The sequence below is a fragment of the Agelaius phoeniceus genome, chromosome Z, assembly GCF_051311805.1.
Source record: "Agelaius phoeniceus isolate bAgePho1 chromosome Z, bAgePho1.hap1, whole genome shotgun sequence".
NCBI lineage: Eukaryota > Metazoa > Chordata > Aves > Passeriformes > Icteridae > Agelaius > Agelaius phoeniceus.
The window spans coordinates 82,024,237-82,045,351 of NC_135303.1; the positions used below are offsets into that span (position 1 = coordinate 82,024,237).

Below are 21,115 nucleotides of genomic sequence, written 5' to 3' on the forward strand. Positions count from 1 at the left end.
GTCAGTGTATTGGTGTAGACAGAACTATTTTTGTGAGTATTTAGTGCATGGTTGATATGTTTGTTTGCTGGTTTGTTTGCTTTTCTCATTTAGAATCATCTGGATAAGAGTGCCTCTTTGACATTATTTGAAAGCAACAGCAAGGAAACAGGATTAATGTCACTATCCCAAGATTTGCATTCTTCAGTGCCTACTAAACCACTTCATCTCCTAGCTTCTTCTTCAGGCATCCAAAAAAAAGTGAAGCTTATTCCTGTTGAAAAAAAAACTAGTTACTCAAATGGATTTCCTTTGCTTAAGCTGGAATCAAGTTGTCATATCAAACCAGCATTTTTACATCCAACAGAAATGTCATCAGCGTTTGCCAAGCTACCCCCAGTACCACGAGTAGCTTGGAGTTCATCAGATTCCTCATGGGACCATCATTCATCATACGCACCAAGAAAGAGTAAGGCAGAGGAAGATTTCCACAGAAGTAGATACAACCCTGAGATTTCAAGACAAAAGCATGAGGAAAAGGAGAGATGGGCAGAAACAGTGTGTGAGGGCCCTCCCAAATATCTGAATTCAGATCAGTGTGAAGGACAGCAAGAAGATTCGCCTCAGCTACAGTTCCCTGAAAATGTGAATATGTTCAAAGCACCACGCACTCAGAACCTAGCTGCTATTCCACTGTTGCACTTGCAACTTGACCCAGTGCCTAGAGTTCCACCAGCTGTAAGGCAGCCAATCACTACTACTTTAATACCTGTTAAACCTGCAGCAAAGGATGCTGACTCCAGAGAAACACAGTGGGATGCAAGAATGTCACTACTTCAGATTAATTTACCTCAGAAAAAGAAGGTACTGGATTTTAATAATATACTTTTCTAAGTTGTAATGTTTTGTCAATTTCATGGTTTCTTAGTCACCACAAGTAATTTCATCTTTACAGACTTTGAATTTGAAATTGTTCAGTACAGATGCCAGGAGGGATCTAGAACTAAGGGTACCTGCTTATTGACATGTCAATATGAGACAGACTGCAAGCCTGGAAGTGTTTATAACTACATTAAATTGATTCTACATTCCATAGCTTATCAATGTTCAGTACACTGGTAATAAGTGTGAAGAATTTACTATCTAAAATACTGGACAATATTTGTATGGTAAAAAAATAGGGTTTTTTCCTAGAGAGATTATAATAGAATTACTTACAGAAACAGAATGTGGTGAAAAATCCTATTTTGCAGGGTAGAAATAGAATGGTAAAAGGCTTGGTAAGAAAATGTTATGGATGCTGAATACCCAATGTTTGGAAAAATGTTATTTCTTATGGACTTACATGCTTGCATATCCCAGTTGAGAGGAATGGAAATGCTTTTCCTTGAAAGGTGGTTGGTTCTTCGGTACTTGTCTACAGTGGATGGTTCATAACTTCACCCTGAACTACCTACATAAGAAATGCAAATATTAGTGAAATATGTTCTGTGGAGAAAATTCATACCTTTTAATTTTCAGAAAATAGTTTACACATATACATATTGGCAGCAGTTCTGTTCTGATGCTATTAATACTCCATTTCCATATTCTTTACAAAATGTTACAGGAGTTTTGTTTGTGTAACTGAAATCCACACTGGACTTACTTTGTTCATCCAATCTGACTGGAGTTCCCCTCCCCATTTTCTGTCTTTCTCTCTTTCTGAACCCTCTTAGGCACCAAATCTCATCCCACTTCGAGATCTCATTGCATTTGAGCAATGCCACAAGCATCATTCTATGCCCAGTAGCTCCTTTGGACAAGACCAAACCAAACCTATCCAGCTACTAAGAACTGATGTTGAACCATTTGAACTTAGAGATGTGCAGAACAAAAGAAAAAGGCAAGCCAGATTAAAGTGGAACTTCATTTTGATAGATTAACTGGTAACTTGTACTTTCTAGCTTTGGCATCAGAGGGAGTGTATTCTCTCTGCAGAGAATAAAATAGCAAATGTTAGTAAAGATACAGAAGAAGTGTATCATCAGGATGTGAGGAGTTCTTGCTCTTAGGAGATTGATAGGAAGAAGATTCAAGTGGAAATGTTTTTCATTCCACTATCTGTGTTTTGAAGTCTTGTTGTCTTCTGAATGTTTGCTATACACTCTTAATGAAATGCTCACTCCTTACACAGTGAATATTACACAGCACTGCTGTCTGGGCTGCATATTGTCACTGTCATCTTCAAGAAAGAAAGAATTATGTGCTCTTTCAATGTAATTAAATACGTAGGCTGTTTTTAATAGAGACAGTGATTAACAAAATTCCTGCTGAACCTGAGTTGTAGGTTTTTTTGCTAGGTATGTTATTTATAACTTACAAAATTTGATCTATTTGATGTTAACTGATTTCACAAACAGTTGGAACAGTTGTTTAAGCTGCTTACATATCTTTACTCAGTTCTTATAGAATGCTGATAGAATGTTCTGGAATAGAATACTTGGTTTCTTTCAGTTATGTCATTTTGGAGCAGAGGCTGAAGACGAGTTTTTCACTATTGAAGTGAAAACTTGCCACGCAAGTAACTGCAGATATAGTTAGAATACATTTTAATAGTATCTGTATAAGTGCTTCAAGCTGTAGTTGCTGTCATATAATCTACTTGTCACATATTAAAGAAGAAGCTATAGTTGCTGTTGTGTAATCTATTTGTCACCTAGTCGTAAGAAAATTACTGCTGTGTAATTGAAGTTTGCTTCTTATAGATTCCTTCTGGGCATTTTGTGCAGTAATTATTAATTATACACAAGCTACAGATGTGAAGTATTATGAGGTTTGTTATATTTAATAGTAGTCTATTAGACAATTAGTAGATTTTAGTGTAATTGCTGGTATTTCTATGGGTTCCAACAACATTTTCAAGTAGTTTTCAAGCAGGCAGAAATTGTGATTTAAACTGATCTATATGCAGCAGCTGTTGATCTTTTCCAATCATTATTTCAGAGTTTATTTCTTAATAGTAATCTTTCCTAGAAAACAACCATAGGTATTGTTATTATTTCGAAGCACTTCTTCCTCTTTACCTGTAATTAATATGTTGACAGTAAAAAGAGACGTGGTAAGAAGCAACTGAAAGAGAAGGAGGAAAAGAAGAAACCAGGCGTGTCCTTCTGTCCAGATGACTCCATCATCAGTATTAGTGACAAAGCAGTGCCTTCTGAATCAGAGACTGGGGTATAGAATTACAGTTCTTTCTTAGCTCTTATCTTTTCCACTCAAGTATTAGCAGAAAAGAAAGGAGAAAAATATAAACTAAACAATAATATACTTTTCTTCCAGGCTCTAGCCTACAAACAGTATGCATATTTTTAATTCATATACTTGCATTTTCTGTAAACTGGAGATTGATTTTTATGAAAGGTTCCAGAGTTGCTGGTTTTTTTTTGGAATGTGAACTTGTTTCGATAGGCTATAAGTCTGCATGTACATTTGTAGTAAATACCTATAAAAATGTTAAAAATGAAAAAAAAATTTCCTAGTAGTGACAAAGTGACCCAGGCATTATTCTTTCCATGTAGGCCTGGATGTATGACAATATAAGTGTAAGGATGTGCAGCATTGGAGTCTCAGGTTTGTCTCAGTCCAGACTCTGAAAAAAAAAAGCCTTCATCAAGCTGGGTTTTGATTAGGCCTTTTTGATATCTTTTGGGGGTTATCCTAACAAGTACCAAATTTCAAGCTTAGAACATTACCAATTTAATGCTGGATCACTACCCAGAACTGTGTTTCTGGTCCATACCATACTTTCTCTAAGACTTCACTGCAGCACAGCAGCTGGAGTTGAGCAGGTCCTCAGCAGACCTGGAGATGTTCAGGATTCAGCAGGGGTAGGATAGACTCAAAGAGGAATAAGGAATTTATGTTACTGCATGTCACCCTTAGGTACCTAAGAGAATGTTACATAGTCAGTAAATCCCACTAAGTTGGAATAGATCAGAGGAATTAAAACAGGCATTGAGGAAAGTAAGTGACTGTTATTTCTTTTTTTCTCCAAAATCATTACTCATATGAGGTATATTGGATAGTTAACATCACCAAGAAAGCCTTTACTCTGCACTGGAACTATTTTTTAAAGATATTTCTTTTTTTCCTTATATTAGGATCACAAGCCAAAATTGGCATCTTACGTTCAAGATGGTTTTTTCACGTCAATGGGCAAGTACAAGTCTTTTTAATGTTTTGAGTACTCAAAAAAAATAATCAAGGAACATTAGTCTGTTAGAATTCACAGTCAAACTCTACAATAATCTCCATGTTAAAAACTAGGATAGTGTGCTTTGTGGTCAGTAGAGCTTTCTGTCTTATGGGATCTCTCCCCAGACATTTCAGGATGTACAACAGGTGTCCAGATCCAGAATTTTTGGGAGATACTAGTTTTTTTTGGGATTGGTATGAAGAGAGGTGCAGGCAAATTTAAAATCTTGTGCAAATTATCTGAAGATTCAGAATAGTTTTCACAATAATTTTAGAAGTATTTTGATTTTTCTTCAAAATGAGTGATAATCTTGTATTTATGTTTATGAACAAGAGTTAATGAAATAATAGCAGTATGTCAAGTTAATTACCTGTGATTGACAGTGACTTCTGTTCATGTGATTAATCAAAATAATTCTGTAAACATTTCCATTCCTAAATTTTTATTGTATTTTTAAAATATATTATTCCAACATTATTTGCCTGCATATTCTAATTACACAAAATTTAAGGCTCTTGTAAAAGAAACTCACTACATGCAATGTTTCTAGCCTGCAATATGAAGACCAGACCTGTGGAAAGATTACCTTCTTTATATAATATGTTAATTCATGACAATATTCAGTTCTGTCATAGGACAAAATGCAGTTCATTCTCTGAAGTTTGGCCTTAAAGAAATGCAAACTTTGTAGAAACAACAATAAAGAAATGAAGACATATGTGTCATAAATATTCCTCCCCTCCTTTTAGAATGTGAAACAGACTGTTACTGTTCAGCATATTAAAATATTTAATTTAAAATCACATATCTAAACTGAATCTTGGTTGTAATTCAGTGTAACATTGTGTCAATTGTTTATTCACATAAAATTGGTAGCATGAACTTTTCTTGGAGTAATTTTTGAGGTATACTTAGAGACAAGTGAAAATTATCTGTCATAAATACAAGTAAGAAAATGTTGGAGCCCATAGTTGTGAGTTAGTATCATTGCTTTCAAATATGTCAATTTTTTTTTTATCAGTAATAGACATCTATTTTGTATTATCACATTTTAGATGCAATGGATAAAGCAAGTATTACCTCAGCAGATCTACATTATTTGGCTTCTGTAGGAAAAAAAACAGCAGAAACTCAAGATGCAAGTACAAATACTTGTCCTGGTAAGTGCTACACAGGTAATCTACAGAAACCAACTGTTTCTGGTGTTGATCTTGATTAGTTGTGCTATTTGAGTTTTCAAAATGCAGCAAGTTTGTAAAGAGAAAGCAGGTTTTTGTGCAGTTTTCTTGTTTCTAAAAGAATTAAACTAGAAAAAAACGGAATATAAAATATTAAGCAGTAGTTAAAATAATTATAATTAAAAATATTACTGACACAATTATGTAAGAGTCTCTTCATGCTTTCTGTAAGTCAGTTCTGCTGCAACTTTTTCTGAAAGCTTGTTTTAATTTAACTTGACTTTATCTAAATGCATTTTAGACAATGTTTCACACTTGACTGAAATTGCTTCCTTTCCTCTTCCCCCACTTTTCTTTGACTGTGAACTGGCAAATCAGAAATGTACACTCAGATAATGCCATTGGTGTCTTTTCTTTATGTAAACTCATACATTCTGGTCGTCTTTTTTTTTTTTTTCCAATCAAGAGCTCAAATCACATCAGGATCATGGGATCAGTGGTGGAAATGAGGTTTCCAAAGTTCAAGAAAATGAGCTGGTCACATCTGTTCCTGTATCAGGTGTGGCTGCAGTCTTTCTCCACTTCATTTGTTGTTTGGGAAGTCTATAAAAGTGTTCTAACATGGGTTTTGTATCTGAGACAGCTTAATGAAGGGTGCAAATAACATGCTAATTTATCTGATTTTCTGATACCCAATCCTCATTTTGTGGATTTTAGCTTGATTTTAGTGTTCATTTAATTTTTAGATTTAGTGTAATGTAGAACAAATGAATTGATCAGTAGGATGTTAAAACAGATCACACAAAATTGAGCCTGCAGCAGCATTGTACCATAAATACATTACATAGATTTCAGTACCCAAATATTTTCCCTGTGATACCAAGACAGCATACTAATTTTTCCATTATTGTAAAATTCAACAATGTTCTTCTATTTGAAGATAATTTCACTACATCACATGACTCATTTGCAGATAGTTTTATTAGAGGTTTCTATCTGAGTAATCTAATTTCTTTGGATTAAGTAAAGATGCAGGTTTTTTTTACCTAAGTAGAAGGGACTTAGATATTAATAGCAATCTAGATGGCAGCTTAGTCAAAGCTTTTCTTATCTTCTAGAGAATGCAGAGCTGTTTCTTAAAAGTCTGAAGTTTTTGTGTCTTTTACTGTAAATATAATACTGACTATTATTATTTCCTTGTAGAATCATCCAGTTCCTCTGAGATACTACTGCCAGACATGTATTTAAACCTGAGTTTCCCCACTGAAGTGAATGAGAAACCTTTACCATCCCTTCTGTCAGATGCACCTGATTTGGTTAGTGATCTAATGTACATATGGCTTAAATGCATTTTAAGTATACTGTTTGTCTTCATGAATTTAGGTTCTTTGTATCTGCATGAGTCAGTTGTGTAGTGTGGTAGGGAAGATTGTATTTATTTTGTTCCAAAAACAAAAGGCCTTTCATCTGCAAATGTCAAGAGGTAAACACAGGAAATGGTGAACAATGCACTATAAGCAGCTCATTCCAAACACATACTGTATAATTCTTCATTATCTTGTTGTTTAGCATAAACGGGAATATATCAGTGTGATTGACATTGAAGACAGTGACATCCCTAGCAATTTGCCCATGAAACCTGAGTCTGCAGAAGAGATAGCTGCTGAACCCCAGAATGAGAGGCTTGAAATTCCATCTACTGCAAAACTTCATCACACAGCAGCTTCTGTTACTAATGCAGTTCTACCTGGAGCACTTCAGAAGCAAGGTAAACCATTTCAGTTTTAAATCCAAGAAAAAGTAATATTCTTTTGATATAATACTCCCACAGAAAATCTGCAGCCTTTTCCAAATTAACCTCAAGGTATTTTAGTCTTAAACATCAACCTTGATACATTTAACTTCTTTTGTACTGATTCTTGCCTTCTAAAACACCCTATTAGGTATGGCACATTTATGCCTAATTGCATGCAGTATTTAGGTGCTTGTGGCTTATTCAATGATACTGGTGTATTCTTTTTTTTTTTTAATTTTATTTTAAGATGATCAGCAGAAGAACGTGTCAAACAAATTGCAAAAGGAAGATAAGTCAGATTCTGCTACAGATATTGTAACTTGGAACATAGCACATGAAGATGGAGGAACTCTTCCTTCTTCAGGGCTTCCACCCAAACTAATTGAAAAAGAATACTTTTCCACAAAGCAGAAGGAAATGGATATGCAATTACGGGTACTAGAGAACATAGTGGAAAATATGGAGCGGGATTTCAGAAATAGCAAAATGGTAAGTGCTAACTGTTGGTATTTAAACAGTTAATTTTTTCAACAAAAGACAAAACTTCCATTTTGGAACGATGTGTTCTCAAATCTGCTTAGTATCTGTTGAAAGATATTGAGAATAATATATATATATATATTTATTATATATTTGTAATATTATATATAATATATAAAATATTATCTATATTTTAATACAAGTTTTACATATATGTATATACATTGTTCTTTCATATTTAGTGCTGAATCTGTTGGCTGACATGGTTGCTTACAATGGACTAAATGTTGGCCAGAATAGTGATATTAGTGAATGGGCAGAACATACTTAATTCCTGTGTAACTGAGTTCAGGCTGAGCAGGAGACCTTTTTTTGTCAAAGACTTCTGCAGTTGTACCTCTGCAAAATAGTTTGTGACTATTTCTGGAGCCTGATCCAATTTGTTTCATAAAATACTTGCGTTTTTGCCATCTTTATAAATCCTGGAATATGTAATTAAAATAAAATTGGGCTGTGATGGATTTTTTAGGTCTCTTCTAACTCATGGTATTCTATGATTCACAGAAATGTAAAGACCTCATTGTGTCACTTACACACAGTTATTACACTCAGTTGGATTATTTAATCACTTACATTCTTCATCAAGGTTGTTATTTAAGTCAGATTTTTTTAAAAGCCTGTAGGGAAAAAAAAACTTGATATATCCTGTATTTGTTTCAGCATTTCATAGCGCCTGGGTTTTAAAACTTCTGGGTATCTAGCCAAATCCTAAAGAAAAACCCTTTTTTGGTCTTTTTTATTTAAAGTTCATACTTGTTGGTCATTCCTTTTATAACAATTTCTCATTACTGATATGTAATATCAGTTGTGAGATTTGTTCTTTTTGAGACTAATGGTCGGTAAAATGTATCACTCTGGGTTAGTTTTAGTTTTCCTTTTCTAGTTTGAAACTTCAAACTTATGAAGACAATGGAAGTATTTTAATATCTGTGGGTTTTAGATAAAATATATATTGGAAAACTTCAGCTACTTTAAATGTAATGTGATTGGTAGAAGTAAAACTGTTCAAACAAATAATAGAGTTTATATGTATTTTTCTCAAACTAAGTATCCAGAAGATTGTAATTCTTACATGAAATTAATCTACTTGAGCTACTTTGATTCCTGAACATTTTGTTTGTTTTCAGTCAGAAAACTGCATTAAAATGTTCAAAAGCTTCTGACAAGAAAAATATATTTAAAGTGGACTTGGCATAAATATGTGTGATATAAGTCTCAGAATACCTTGAAGGAAGTATCATTACCTAGTTTTTGGGTTTCACTTACAGTTAGTGAAGCTGATAGAAGATTTTGAAATGGCTGCTGATTCAGACCTTGGTGCTCATCCTGCAGTCTCTGAAGCTGCTGGAGTCATTGGTGCTGGTATGTGTCCAGTGAACAGAAGGATAATAAATTTACCATGGAATATGCATATTAAATAACTTCTAGTTACTGCAGACATTTAATGCAATCCCTAAAGGTGTTACTGAAATATAAATCAAAAATACCAGAGAAAGAAATAAAATGAAAGGTAGCCAAGCTGAGTATTGAGTTATCATATCTACTGGTTTTATTAAAATCTTACGTCAGCTTAACTGTTTACTAGAGCAGATGTATTGAATGATATATTGTTTATCTAACAAATAACTATGTAGTACCTACTTATAGCTACTGGGCTGTGCCAAGAACATTGTCTAATCCACTTATGGAGTTAATGCAAAGCCAAGTGGTGGAATCAAATCATGGCTATATCTGTAATCATACGTAAGACAATATTTAGGATGTCCTTTAAACTCACCCAGAGCAACTCCTGGTCCAGTAATTTTCTTTGTGTGTGCAGGACTGGTTCATGCAGCACAGCCCAGGAGGTGCCCTTCTCTAGGGAGGCACAGCTGATCCAGGTCCAGGCTGTTGTAGGTGACAGATAGATTAAAAATGCCACTAACCAAGATATACGATAATTTCTGCATTTTGAGGATTAGCCATTGATCCGCACTAAGTACAATTTTGTTTTTTTCCATAGAATCAGAAGATCATTTGATGGGCATGAGTTTTGAAGATGTTATAGATGATCAAAAGGAGAGCTTAAACTTGAAATATCCTATGCCCAGTTCTACTACAGTGGATGCACACTCTTCTGCCTCTTCAGCCTTGGCGTCTAAGTTTCCCAGTGGCCTGAAGTCACCTTCTGGTATAATCTTTATTGTATATTTTTCCTCTTTGCATCTTTTAAAAATAAGTAAACCTTTTCTTCATGCTGTAGTACTTCCTCATGGCTGTTACATAGGATATTACATAATGTGAATGAGCTCATTAAAGTCAGGCATGAGTCTTTCTAGATTGCATTATTTAGAATGCCTTCATTGATGTGTGATAATGAGTTTGTTACATGACATAACAACATCACTAAGTTTTGAAAACAGTTCAGTACTGAATCATACTTGCACTCAAATTCACTCTTACTGAAAGAAAATAGTCAGCATCGGGTCTGTTTCTGAAACCCATCACTGTGCTGGTTTGTACTTATTTACCTAAATGAATATAAATGATTATGATATCACAGAACACTCAAAGCTTCCTCCAAAAGCTGTCTTGATCATCTCTGTCATTTACCACTGTCTAGAGAGATGATCTCTGTTAAATCCAGCCTACATTGGCAAAATCAATGGGTTTATTTCTCTGTACAGTAATTACTGTCTGTGTCCTAAAAGATCATTGTATGAGGTCTAGTCATTTTGAAAACTGAGGGTAAATTGATTTTTGCAATTATGAAGACTACAGTAGCATTAAAAGGAGGACGAAAAATCATTCTGCTGGCAACCTGTTGCCTGAGGTTAAAAATGCAGTTGTATTGTTTTCTCTGTGTATTGCCTGCACTGCTTGCAGTCAGACTCCCAAAAGTGGTATGTGCTTTGTACATGTGAATGTGCATTTGATAGCCACATTTACAACAATCTGTCTTAAAAGGTATTAAAACATGGTTCCTGTGTCTGTATACAGCACTAGTGAATCTCAAATAGTACACACACCCAGTTAAGTTTTGAAAAGAGTAATCGAGTTTTCTAAGTATAAATTTGTTATTTCCAAGCTAAGAAAACTATAGGTGATACTAAGTTGCAACTATAATTTTTTGAGATGGAGAGATTAGTTTAGGAGAGGAAGCAGTGCTCTTTCTTCCAAGACAACCATACTGCTCTTCAGTTGCATCTTCTGAATTCCAAGCTTCTTCTGAGTACCTGGATTTGTCAAGTAAGTGTCAATCATTAATTTTCCAAGAAACACTGTATAATTAATTGGAACAGACTATTTCCAGTTAGTTGGTCATGGCAGAAAACTGTGAACAGTGACAATATCTTCCCAGCCAAACTACCCACAAAAGCCAGGAGCTGTTAATTAATGCTCTCTGGAGCTTCTGTGCTCACCTGGCAGTCAATGATATGTTGTTTCACAGGCTGTTAAGCTTATGTACCATATTAATTTATTTTTAATGTCAACTGTCAAATGTCAATTGTTCTTGACATGTTTCTTATTTTATCCCACAGGCTGTTTAACATACATATGATTAGTGTGTGTAAAAGGGCAGAGATATTATTAACAAGGACTGTTTCTGTTTCAGGTGCTCACATAGGCAGAGATCTATGTCCTGGGTATGTATTTTGAGACTGGTCTTATTGGCAGTTCACCAAAAAGGTGACTGAAGGGATGGAATCCTCACTTTATAAAAATTGAAGCATTTATTTTCAAACTGAGTAAAATCCCTTTTGTTAGCTAATTTCAGGCATTTACTCTGACTTTGGTGGTGCCTGTTAGATTTGCTTCATGCAAAAGCTCTAGAAGCATTCAAAGTTCTTTACTAATTAAAAGTATTGGAGCTGTTAATGTAGATGGTGCTCTTGTCTGTGTGCATTTGTTATTTCTCCTATTTGTAAACGACTTTTTCAGCAAAATACATGCAGCTGCTGTGGGCAGCTTTCCATGAGGGCCAGCTATCACCAGAAGGTTTTTTAAATCTTACTGTGTGAAAAGTGTAAAGCAACAGACTGAAGATTTCAAAACTGGGAAGAGCCTATGCATAAAATAAAATGGTCTGACATATATTATCACTTTTGGCTACTGTTAGTCTTCTGTATCCAGTAGAAAAGACTAGCTGGTTTCCTTTCATCCTGGTCATTCTGCTCCATTACCCATCTTTATTGCTTTGCTTGAAGCATAGCTGTAAACTGAATGGTTTATCCTATTTTTCTGGTATTTTAAGTGGAACTAGTTGCTGTGACTGAAGTAGATTAGGAAGTGATTACATAAGGTGGAGTATGGGTGTAAGGCAAAACTTTAGCAGACACTTGATGGCTTGCAGTCCTAAATTATGAGATTTGTTTTTTACTGGGAGCAACTGATTGAAAGAGAGGAATGAATTTGAGAGAATATAGGTGAACCTGTGCTCTCACTGACACTGATTCTTGCTCAGAAGGTCATTGAGATTTGGGTACCACTGAAACTGGTAGCACCCCATAACCTTATCACCTCATGGGCAGCAATACAAACCCCGTGGTGCTCCTGCCTGCCAGGCTCAGCCTCCTGTGGGCCAGCCATATTCACACACCACAGCAGAGCTCAAGCATTTCAGTTGTGGATTGTCCCTCTGTTGGGACAATCAGGTCTTGCTCTTTCTGTCCTCATCAAAGCTCACTCAAGTGTACTAACCTAGTGGAGATGTGGGGAAAGAATATTCAGTCCAAAGGCTCTATGTAAAACAACCTGGGTATTGTTGTTTTAAGTATAAAAGGAAGGGGTTTAGCTTGTTGTTTTTACAGGAATGTTCTACATTAATTTAGTAACAGGTTTTTTTCCTACCTAACATCAAGCTCTTTAGAAGATCTCCTGCAAATTACTGGTCCAAGTGATCGTACTGATGTGGTGAATGATTGTGGGCTAGAAAGTGACACCTCTCTGCTGGAGCTGGGCTTTGCAAGAACACAGGCTAAGAAAACCTTTAGGTAATACCATGGCTGGTTTTTGTTGTGTGTTGCTTAAATCATTTTAACCCTGGTTTTTCCTGTGGTCCACACCCTGTAAACAATGGGAGCAAATATGTGGTTTGGTGTTAATGGGACTAGGATTAGAGCTTGTAATTGCCATAAATCTACTGGTCATTATTGTCAAATGTACTAACTGTTTTCTAGTATTCTGGTTTTGAAATTCTTTCCTTCCTATTTGCTTGTTCCTTCTTCTGCTAGGTATAGGCTGGAGCACTGGTTTTATACAACTGGTTTTATACAGCAGATTCAGTTCAGACCTTCAAGTCTTTTAAAGCAGTTCTGAAAGACAGAACAGAAATTTCCTGCCAGTGGCACAGCAGCTTCAGAAACTTTGAGCCCCAGGTTCCAGCTTGTCGTGCTCCTCTCCCTGATGGAGATTTCTACACCTTCCTGACTGTCAGTTATAAAATCAGCTGTGCTCTTTCCTGAGAGAAGTCAAAATGACAGCTGTTTCCTACTGCAGTTTCTGAAATCAGTTGCTGACAAGATAAAAATATGCAGCTGTTCAAGTCACCAGTCTGTTACATTAGTGACACAGTTCCCACCAGTTTAAGCTCTAGTTCTATTATCTGAATGTAGCTGACAAGTAAAAGAATAGTTTTAGGAAATGTCTTGGAAATTACTTGTTTACCAGGATTTTATTTAGTAAAAGTTTGCAAAAGAAAATTTCCCCTCTTATTAGTTACTTATGCTTCCACCTGTGTCAGTATTTGAAAGGGTTTTCAATGTTTTTTGTTATATCATGTAGTTGCCATTGTTAGCAATTTACAGGATGTGCTAGATTATTTCCTGTTTACATCTGCCCTCAGGGTCCTTGATTCTGCTTCTGGGTATTCTCAAAGAACAGAAAAGGAAAGGAAAGAAATCCAAACATGGATGAAAAGAAAGCAAAAGGAAAGAATGAAAGAATATTTGAAGAAACTAGATGAACAAAGACAGAAAGAACATCATCCATTCAACCTGAGAAAGAATGTGGTAAGAATAACAGATGTATTGAAGAGTAACTGTTAGTTATTATACAAGTGTTGATTATTCAGGTTAGATAATGTAAAGGCTGGGAGTGGTGGGGTTTTTTTTTCCTGTTGTAATGTAGGGTTTCTACATGTATGATTTTATTTTACTGGAGCTGGCCATAGTTGTGTCAGGTAAGTGAATACACCAGTGCTCTCCAGAGGCTGCAGTGGTGACCATTGGCTGCGGGTGGCTATTAGAGAGTAATGCAGGTGGCCCTCGACTGTGATGGATGCAGCTGCAGCATTCACTGATGAGAGATGAGTTTTCCAGGGAGCAATAGCTACAGCAGTTCTTAAGATATGTTTACACCTTGTTTCATCTTCCCACATGCCTCCCAGAGAATTTAAAAAGCGGCATTCATATGCCAGCATCCTTTACAAACATGGCAGGATACTGAGGGCAGCTGTCACTGCCATTCACCCACACAGGGGTGCATGCAAAAATCATAAGGGATCAGCAGAGATGCTAGAATATGCCAAATATGTCATCGTATCGTACAAAATATTTTGTTGAAGGCTGATTTCAATGAACAACCACTCTCAGAAATTTTTTTGCATTTTAATTTTATTAGTAAAAACACATTTATGGCCTGATCTGGAAATTTTTCTGTGCTGGAAATAATAGAAAATTTTAAAAAACCATATAAAAGCAGTTCAGAAGACTGATTTTCCAATTGGTATTTACTCTTAAAATATGCATTCATCATCTGGATGCCTTCAGGATCTGAAAAGACCCTCCTGAGTTACAGGAAGCTCTGGAGTTACAGGAGATAAGACCTAACAACACCAATTATATTCCTATACTTTCTACTTGTCGAATTCAGGATGTGCTGGCTTCTTGCAGGCTGAATTGTTTTAACTCCCAAGCAGCAAATATGTAACATACACAAGTTCCCTGTGACTAAATAGTTCAACTGTATTCACTTTCAGAAAGAGTAACACATCTATGTGAAATAAAGTATTTCCCCTAAAAGATTAAACAATTGAACTGGGGTGTTCTTCTGCACGTGCCTGGAGAGAAGTGATTTAAGAAAAATGGGTCCTGCTTCTCTCCCTTTCCTGTCAGCCCATTAATATGCACTTGATGCTTTTGCTATGGGCTTTTCTCCTGAAATCATTAGTGGAGGGATTCTCAGCTTTCAGTGGGTGGTTTGGGTTTGGTTTAGATTTTTTTTAAGAAGAATTAAAGACTTCAAATTGTACTCTAGAAAACACAGGTCAAAGTGCAACCTTGTTCTGTTTTATATATCAGTTATTAGGAACACCACTGATTTTTAGGAAACTGGAGGTAAACCCATTTGAAACTTTGAGCTTGACTGTGAGGATGTCTCCTTAGGAATGTTATTATTTTAAGCATGTGAGGTACGGAAGATGTGACTGCAGGATTTCAGTATGTTTTTTGAGACTGGAAAGTTATAGAGACAATCTTACTTGAATTTCCTGGTTGGACCATATGCTTTCATACTGTGTTTTTTTTCTGAAGAGTTTCTTAAGCAGTAACTTTCAAGTAAAGTAAGTACATTTTGAGAGTGAGAGACTGGAATGAGACCACAGTACATAATTAGTTAAAGATTTTTATACTTTCTTCAACAGCATCACAGTCCTACTTCAAAGGATATTAGAGTCTTCCAGAAAAAGAAAGAAGAAAAAGACAAGTAAGTTGCTTTTAAATCCTTATTTTTGTATTAGTTTTCCAGTCCTGAGGAAGATGTAGAAATCGTTGTAACTATATTGCTTATGAAACTTCAGATATGAATGAAATTTCAACCAAAAGCATGAATAATTCACATTTGCTTTTCACATTACCATTTAGGGAAACTCTGAACATTTTTATCCTTTAAGTATATTTGTTGCTTTCCAAATATCATTGTTTGTTTTCTTTCCCCAACATTTACTCATTCATGCTCTCAAACCCTTCAGTAAGAAATGTTCTAACATTTTGCTAATGATATCTTAAAAGGCTTAGTATATTTTCTGTGAAATCTTGTAAAAATGTCCTTCATGTAGCCTTACAAGACTCATAGGCCAGCTGCAGTGAAGTGAGGGACAGCATGAGGTAATGTGTTTTATTATTTCTCTGCAGAGCCCTGCTGTCTGAGCATCACAGAATCAGAGTATCAGAGGCACTTTCTCTGATGAATGAAATGTTATCTGAAACAGTGGCATCACCAGCAAGTGATCACAGGACCTTGGCCAGCACAAGATCAGCTCAAGCTTACAGAAGGAGGAAGATGGCATCTAGTACAGGGTAACACTTTAAGCATTAAACCTGCTCTGTTCTACTGGTGTCTTTACTACCCTCCAAATTTTGTAGCAAGTTTAGACAGGAATAGCTTGAGAGAAAAGTCATATGCTGGTGGAATCAAAGATACGATTTGTCTGGATCAGAGATTCTCAAGTCCCTGTTCCAGGCTTGTTAAAACCAGTACTGCAAATCTTGGAGGGAGCCCTAAAAATGCCTTTTGGAGCACTGAATACACCAACTCAGGAGTTGGGCTGTAAGCAGTGTTCTAACCCATTCTACTGACACCAGTTCTTTACAGTAAGGGTGGTTAAACACTGAAACAGGCTGCCCAGGGAGGTGGTGGAGTCACCATCCCTTGGAGGTGACTGGACATGGAACTCGGGGCTGGGGTCTGGTTGACAGCTTTAATCCCATCAAAGGCTGTACTTGATCTTGGGAGGTCCTCTGCAACCTTAGTGATTCCATGAGTGCCACTGGACTATAAACAGCAGTCTAGGCCCAAAGAGCATCTAACAGCAAGCAAGAAGCAAATAAAAATTCTACTGTGCAAACTCTAGACTTGTTCTCTCTCTTAATTTTTCATTACTTAGGATTTTACTTTTTCTGACTTTTGCACTGTGTTTATTGCCTTTTGGGGAGATGAGGCTATCTGAGTGTTGTGAACTGATACATTTACTCAGTTTGATGGTATTAATGCTACACATGTATATATCTAATACAGGTGCACATTGCATTGTAGTTTTTCTTCCTATATATATAATTTTTTGCTTTTTATAGGAGAGATATGGAGAGAACTTTGGGAGACCTTTGTACTTATAGGGTAATAGGGAGAACTTTGTACTTCCAGGGTAATCCTGTAATTTAATATTTCTGCTTCTCTTTTCCAGTACAGTACCTTTTTTGGTTACAGTTTCAGCACACAACATTAAACTGAATGTAGTCAGTGCTGTGCAGAGCCTGCTGGGTGTGTTCAAGAGAAGTTTAAGTGCATCAGCCCAGCCAGAATCAGACATGCTAAGGAACATCATGCAGGAATCCACTTAGGAGTGGCAGGAGCTACCAACTAAAAATTTTTGTTGGACCTAAACTGGCTCTCTGTGAAGCCAGTTTGATGTGTCTTCACTGTGATCGCAGCAGTTCTGATTCTGGTGAGGCTTACTGGCCCCACAAGCAGTGTGTGATGCTGGTCCTCAGCTCACTGGGCTGAATGTGATTCCTCTGGCTTTTATGTCTCTGCTGAACATGCCCTGTGAGGTCTGACCTGTGTGGAGGAAGGGTGTATGGTACATAGTAGCAAGTATTTAAGCTTTGTTGCGTTGGTCTTTTTGTCTTGTTGCAGAGGGCATCTGCACAGTCCTGTTCTGGCAGAAAGGAGCAGAACTGCTGCCAAACCTGGCTTTGGTCAAAAAGTTCAACGTTTCACCCCAGCTCTTGGTTTAACACAGTCCAGGGGTAAGAACAGAACTTTTTTAATGAAGGCACATACTGAAGAGGATCTTCAGGTGACTGCTGGATTTTTGGGAGGGATATCTGTGTAAAAAATCAGATTTATAAACCTGGATGTTTCCTGTCTTAAGGTTTTTGCAGTTCTGCTGCTATTGTTTTGCTAAATGATGAGAGTTACCTTTTCTTATCACTTCTCTTTAAATCCAAAGTAGTTTAAATTGCCATAGCAAGAGTACCATGTAATCCAGGCAGCAAACTTGTAGATAAAAATTTTAAGCATCTTTGAGTATATTTGATCAGCATTTAAAAAAGAAAATGCTTACTTTCTCTTTACAGGAAATGCCTATATGCTTCTTCAGAAAAATATCTCCAGAAGACTGAGAAATGCTACAAATGGTCCTGTTAAGTCCAGACACTGTAAGTTACACAGAACAATGGCATAATGCTGCATAATACAGGGGATAATAAGATGCAGATACAGCATTTGTTTAGAAGAATAAAATTCATTATTTTTTCTCCACTTAAAAAACCTTTTAATTGGAAACTTGTGAAATATTTTAATCACCTCTGTTTACCTTCTGAATAGTTTTAGCCAGGTTACAGTTTCAAGATTACTGAAATAATTGTGCTAGATTTTGGTGAACTCCTGAAACACATGTTGTGAAATCACGAGGGACAGAGTCTTTTATCTTTCAATTCAAACCCACAGAGAGAAAGTTAATTGCAGATCAGGACACAAGAATTATGCCTCTCCCTTACCTTTCTATGCTGCTGAATCTCTGAGCTCTTTAAAATAGGAATTGTCTTTGTTATCCCTCTATACAGTATTCATCTAATATATTATTTTGTCATAATTCCATATTAGCACAGAAATATTTGACTAAGCTTACAAAAAATCCCCTTTGGATTTTAGTGGTACTTTGTCCCATGCCTGTCTTTGTAAGACTGGATCCAAAAAAGATTGTTCCTAATCAAATTCTTTAACAGATACAGTACTTGTTAACAGCAGCAGAATTTCTGATCAAAGAATGAGAAGTGAATCAGTCTGAGACTTAGGAAATGCTGTGGCCTGATTCTATTCTGCCTTACACCAGACTTACACTATTGGCATAATTTGGACAGTCAAAGGTCAGTGTATTTGACTTGCAGTATAGGAAATTGAGAGAAGTAATGATAAGCAGAAAGACACATTTCCTGAATCGCCTCTACTCATGTGGAAAAGTAATTTTTCTCCATTCCGTATATTCACTTTTTAAACTCTATATTCAGGTTGATCTTTCTTTGGTTTCCTGGTACCTTCTTGTATCTGTTTTTCCAGTATATCACATCACTGCTAAGGGTTTCATCAAAGTTCCATGTCTTCTGAAGAGGCACAAATTCAGAATTTATTTAGTTTAGTTCTCTGCCAAATAAGGAAGCAATGTGCTTTTTGTGGGGGACAGCGCCACACAGCCTGGAGGCACCACACAGCCGTAGGCCCCATGGATAGTCCTGTTCCACTTTGTGTTCTCCCCTGGGAAGGCAGTTCAGAGCAGGAGGCTGGAAGGAACCAGCAGCCTTTTCTCACCATAAACTCACAAGAGTTCTAGATAACAGAGCTTGCTGTTTTCACAAAGATTTACACACAGCTTCAGTTCCTAGAACCTGAAAGCTTCTATTCCTGAAGGCGTTTCAAGAGATTGAGATGAAAAGTGCAAGAAGTGTTACAGGGCTATGGTTGGCCTGTTTTCTCCTCAGCTGCTGAGTGCAGAGTCAGCAGAAGCTCAACACAAAAGCCTCCTCGAGTTGCCACTGCAGTTCAGACAGAGGCTGTTGATCCTGACACTGATCGAGATGTGGTGAGTCCTTGGACTGTGCCTGATGATATCCAAAGAATACTTCAAGATACTCATGACTCCATCTTCCAGGTAGAGTACCTACTTACTCTATAAACTATTTGATACTTGCCACTTAACACTTTGTTTACTTCTGCTTTATTTAAAATGGGGTTCTCTATTCAAAATATGTGGGTGAGATAGATACAGAGGGGCATAAATGGTGGGGCTTCAGGAGAACGATTTTTTTTTTTTTTTTACAATTGCAGTCATTCTTGTGAGCCTTGAAATTGAATGTTCTTTTTAACAACTGTAGAGGCACATTGCCTGCCCAAGCAACAGACACCAGCGGGAGGGCATTAACAGGAAAACAGATTGCATTTGTTGCAGAATAATCAGACACATCACTGTATTTGGACATGTTTTAAAAGAGTGGGATAATTTCTGCTGTCCATGAATGAAGCACAATGTTCAGTTCATCCTCTCTTGCCCCAACAGGCCTCTGCAGTGCACAGCATGAGCTTCTCTCCTCTGGGCAGCATCAGCACTGACAGTGCTTCTGAAAGCACAGGCAGCATCCTCAGCAAGCTGGACTGGAATGCAGTTGAGGCTATGATAGCAGATGTGGAAGACAAGTGAATAGTTCAGAGCCACTGTGCTCTTCCAAATACTTGCTGGTGTTTGGGTTTTGGTTTTTAAAATTAGTAATTGTTCTACTTAAAATGGATTGAGGCCTGCATTGGTTTCCTTCTTAAGCAGCATGGAAACTCTCACTGTTTCCAGCCTTGCCTAGATGAAGCTGAATTCCTTAAAATGTAGTTTTCCTTCCATATGTCTTCAGGTCAAGAAGAACTAAATATAGTTGGTAAAGGCAGACCCACAGTCTTAAACAGGTCTGGGTCAGCTGCTTTATATAGAAATATATATAAAACACACACAAAATGTTCTTTTATTTTAAAAGCAGTGTACAACTGTTTTGTATTTAATATTTAACATACTATGAAGTTATTTTTATAACATAAGGGTTGTGATAAACTTGTTGAATAAAAGTGATTTTACTTGTTTCTGCTATAAGTGATTTACACATGTAGCACTATTAATTATTGCTGTGTACCACTAGGACTGTATGTGTAAATGTGCACTACTGTCATATTTTAAACCCAGCCTATTTGTGCAGTAGTTTTGAAAATGTTAGAGGAGTTTAAGTAATTGATAGAAAGAGGTACAAATAGTCAGAAATGAAAATGAAAATAGACTTTTGTTAGGAAAGTCAGGCAGCAGAGTGAGACACAAAGGGCAAGTACTTACTGGGGTAAAAACAATATCACTGTTCCTCCTGCAGGATGCTGCTGTTTAGAGCTCCTCCAGCAACCCCCAGGGGTTTGTAGAAAAATCTCCCCTGTGCTCAGTGACCATCAAGCAGTTGTGATGTCTTTTGCATCATCACAGATGCAGCTGTGGTGGCTTTTTCCCAACAGCTGTAGTTTTTATTTTGTAGTGAAGAAATACAAATTTCTCATGGAAGTCAAAGGTGTATTGATTTCCAGTGGTTAATTACTGTCACCCCAAACTGTAATAGTTAAAAACCCTAAAAATTTCATGTTTCCAAGTGAAGCTGCATCTTGGCAAGCATCAAAAAATAAAGTTCAGAGGGAGACTGTTACAGGATTACACACATCCTGGGATAGAACTGGCAGTGTCTGTAGGCTCAGGGGTCCAAACTGGCCACGTTTTTTTTTTAGCAATCCTCAGAATCTGCATCAGCTTTTCCTACAGGGCTGACCGGAGTGCAAAACTCAGGACTGGGTTTGATCATCTTCAAGTGAAAGGGGCCAGTGCCTTTGAAGAGCCAA

The 21,115-nt window shown here is 36.7% G+C and overlaps 1 protein-coding gene across 7 annotated transcripts in view; it reads left to right on the top strand.

The window, feature by feature from the left end:
• CPLANE1 (ciliogenesis and planar polarity effector complex subunit 1) overlaps positions 1 to 20,340 on the top strand; it is a 59,720-nt gene extending 39,380 nt beyond the window's left edge. For all 7 annotated transcript variants that reach the window (XM_077171281.1, XM_077171283.1, XM_077171285.1 and 4 more), the window contains 20 exons: positions 94 to 843; positions 1,698 to 1,864; positions 3,066 to 3,195; positions 4,122 to 4,176; positions 5,272 to 5,376; positions 5,861 to 5,953; positions 6,598 to 6,710; positions 6,964 to 7,162; positions 7,437 to 7,678; positions 8,998 to 9,091; positions 9,732 to 9,899; positions 11,325 to 11,355; positions 12,571 to 12,702; positions 13,554 to 13,719; positions 15,351 to 15,412; positions 15,841 to 16,005; positions 17,342 to 17,454; positions 17,785 to 17,865; positions 19,186 to 19,355; positions 19,761 to 20,340. In XM_077171281.1, the coding sequence (XP_077027396.1) occupies positions 94 to 843; positions 1,698 to 1,864; positions 3,066 to 3,195; positions 4,122 to 4,176; positions 5,272 to 5,376; positions 5,861 to 5,953; positions 6,598 to 6,710; positions 6,964 to 7,162; positions 7,437 to 7,678; positions 8,998 to 9,091; positions 9,732 to 9,899; positions 11,325 to 11,355; positions 12,571 to 12,702; positions 13,554 to 13,719; positions 15,351 to 15,412; positions 15,841 to 16,005; positions 17,342 to 17,454; positions 17,785 to 17,865; positions 19,186 to 19,355; positions 19,761 to 19,901 (3,177 nt within the window). In that variant the 3' untranslated portion in view covers positions 19,902 to 20,340. The remainder of the gene's footprint in view (positions 1 to 93; positions 844 to 1,697; positions 1,865 to 3,065; positions 3,196 to 4,121; positions 4,177 to 5,271; positions 5,377 to 5,860; positions 5,954 to 6,597; positions 6,711 to 6,963; positions 7,163 to 7,436; positions 7,679 to 8,997; positions 9,092 to 9,731; positions 9,900 to 11,324; positions 11,356 to 12,570; positions 12,703 to 13,553; positions 13,720 to 15,350; positions 15,413 to 15,840; positions 16,006 to 17,341; positions 17,455 to 17,784; positions 17,866 to 19,185; positions 19,356 to 19,760) is intronic.
• Positions 20,341 to 21,115: the final 775 nt, after the last annotated feature.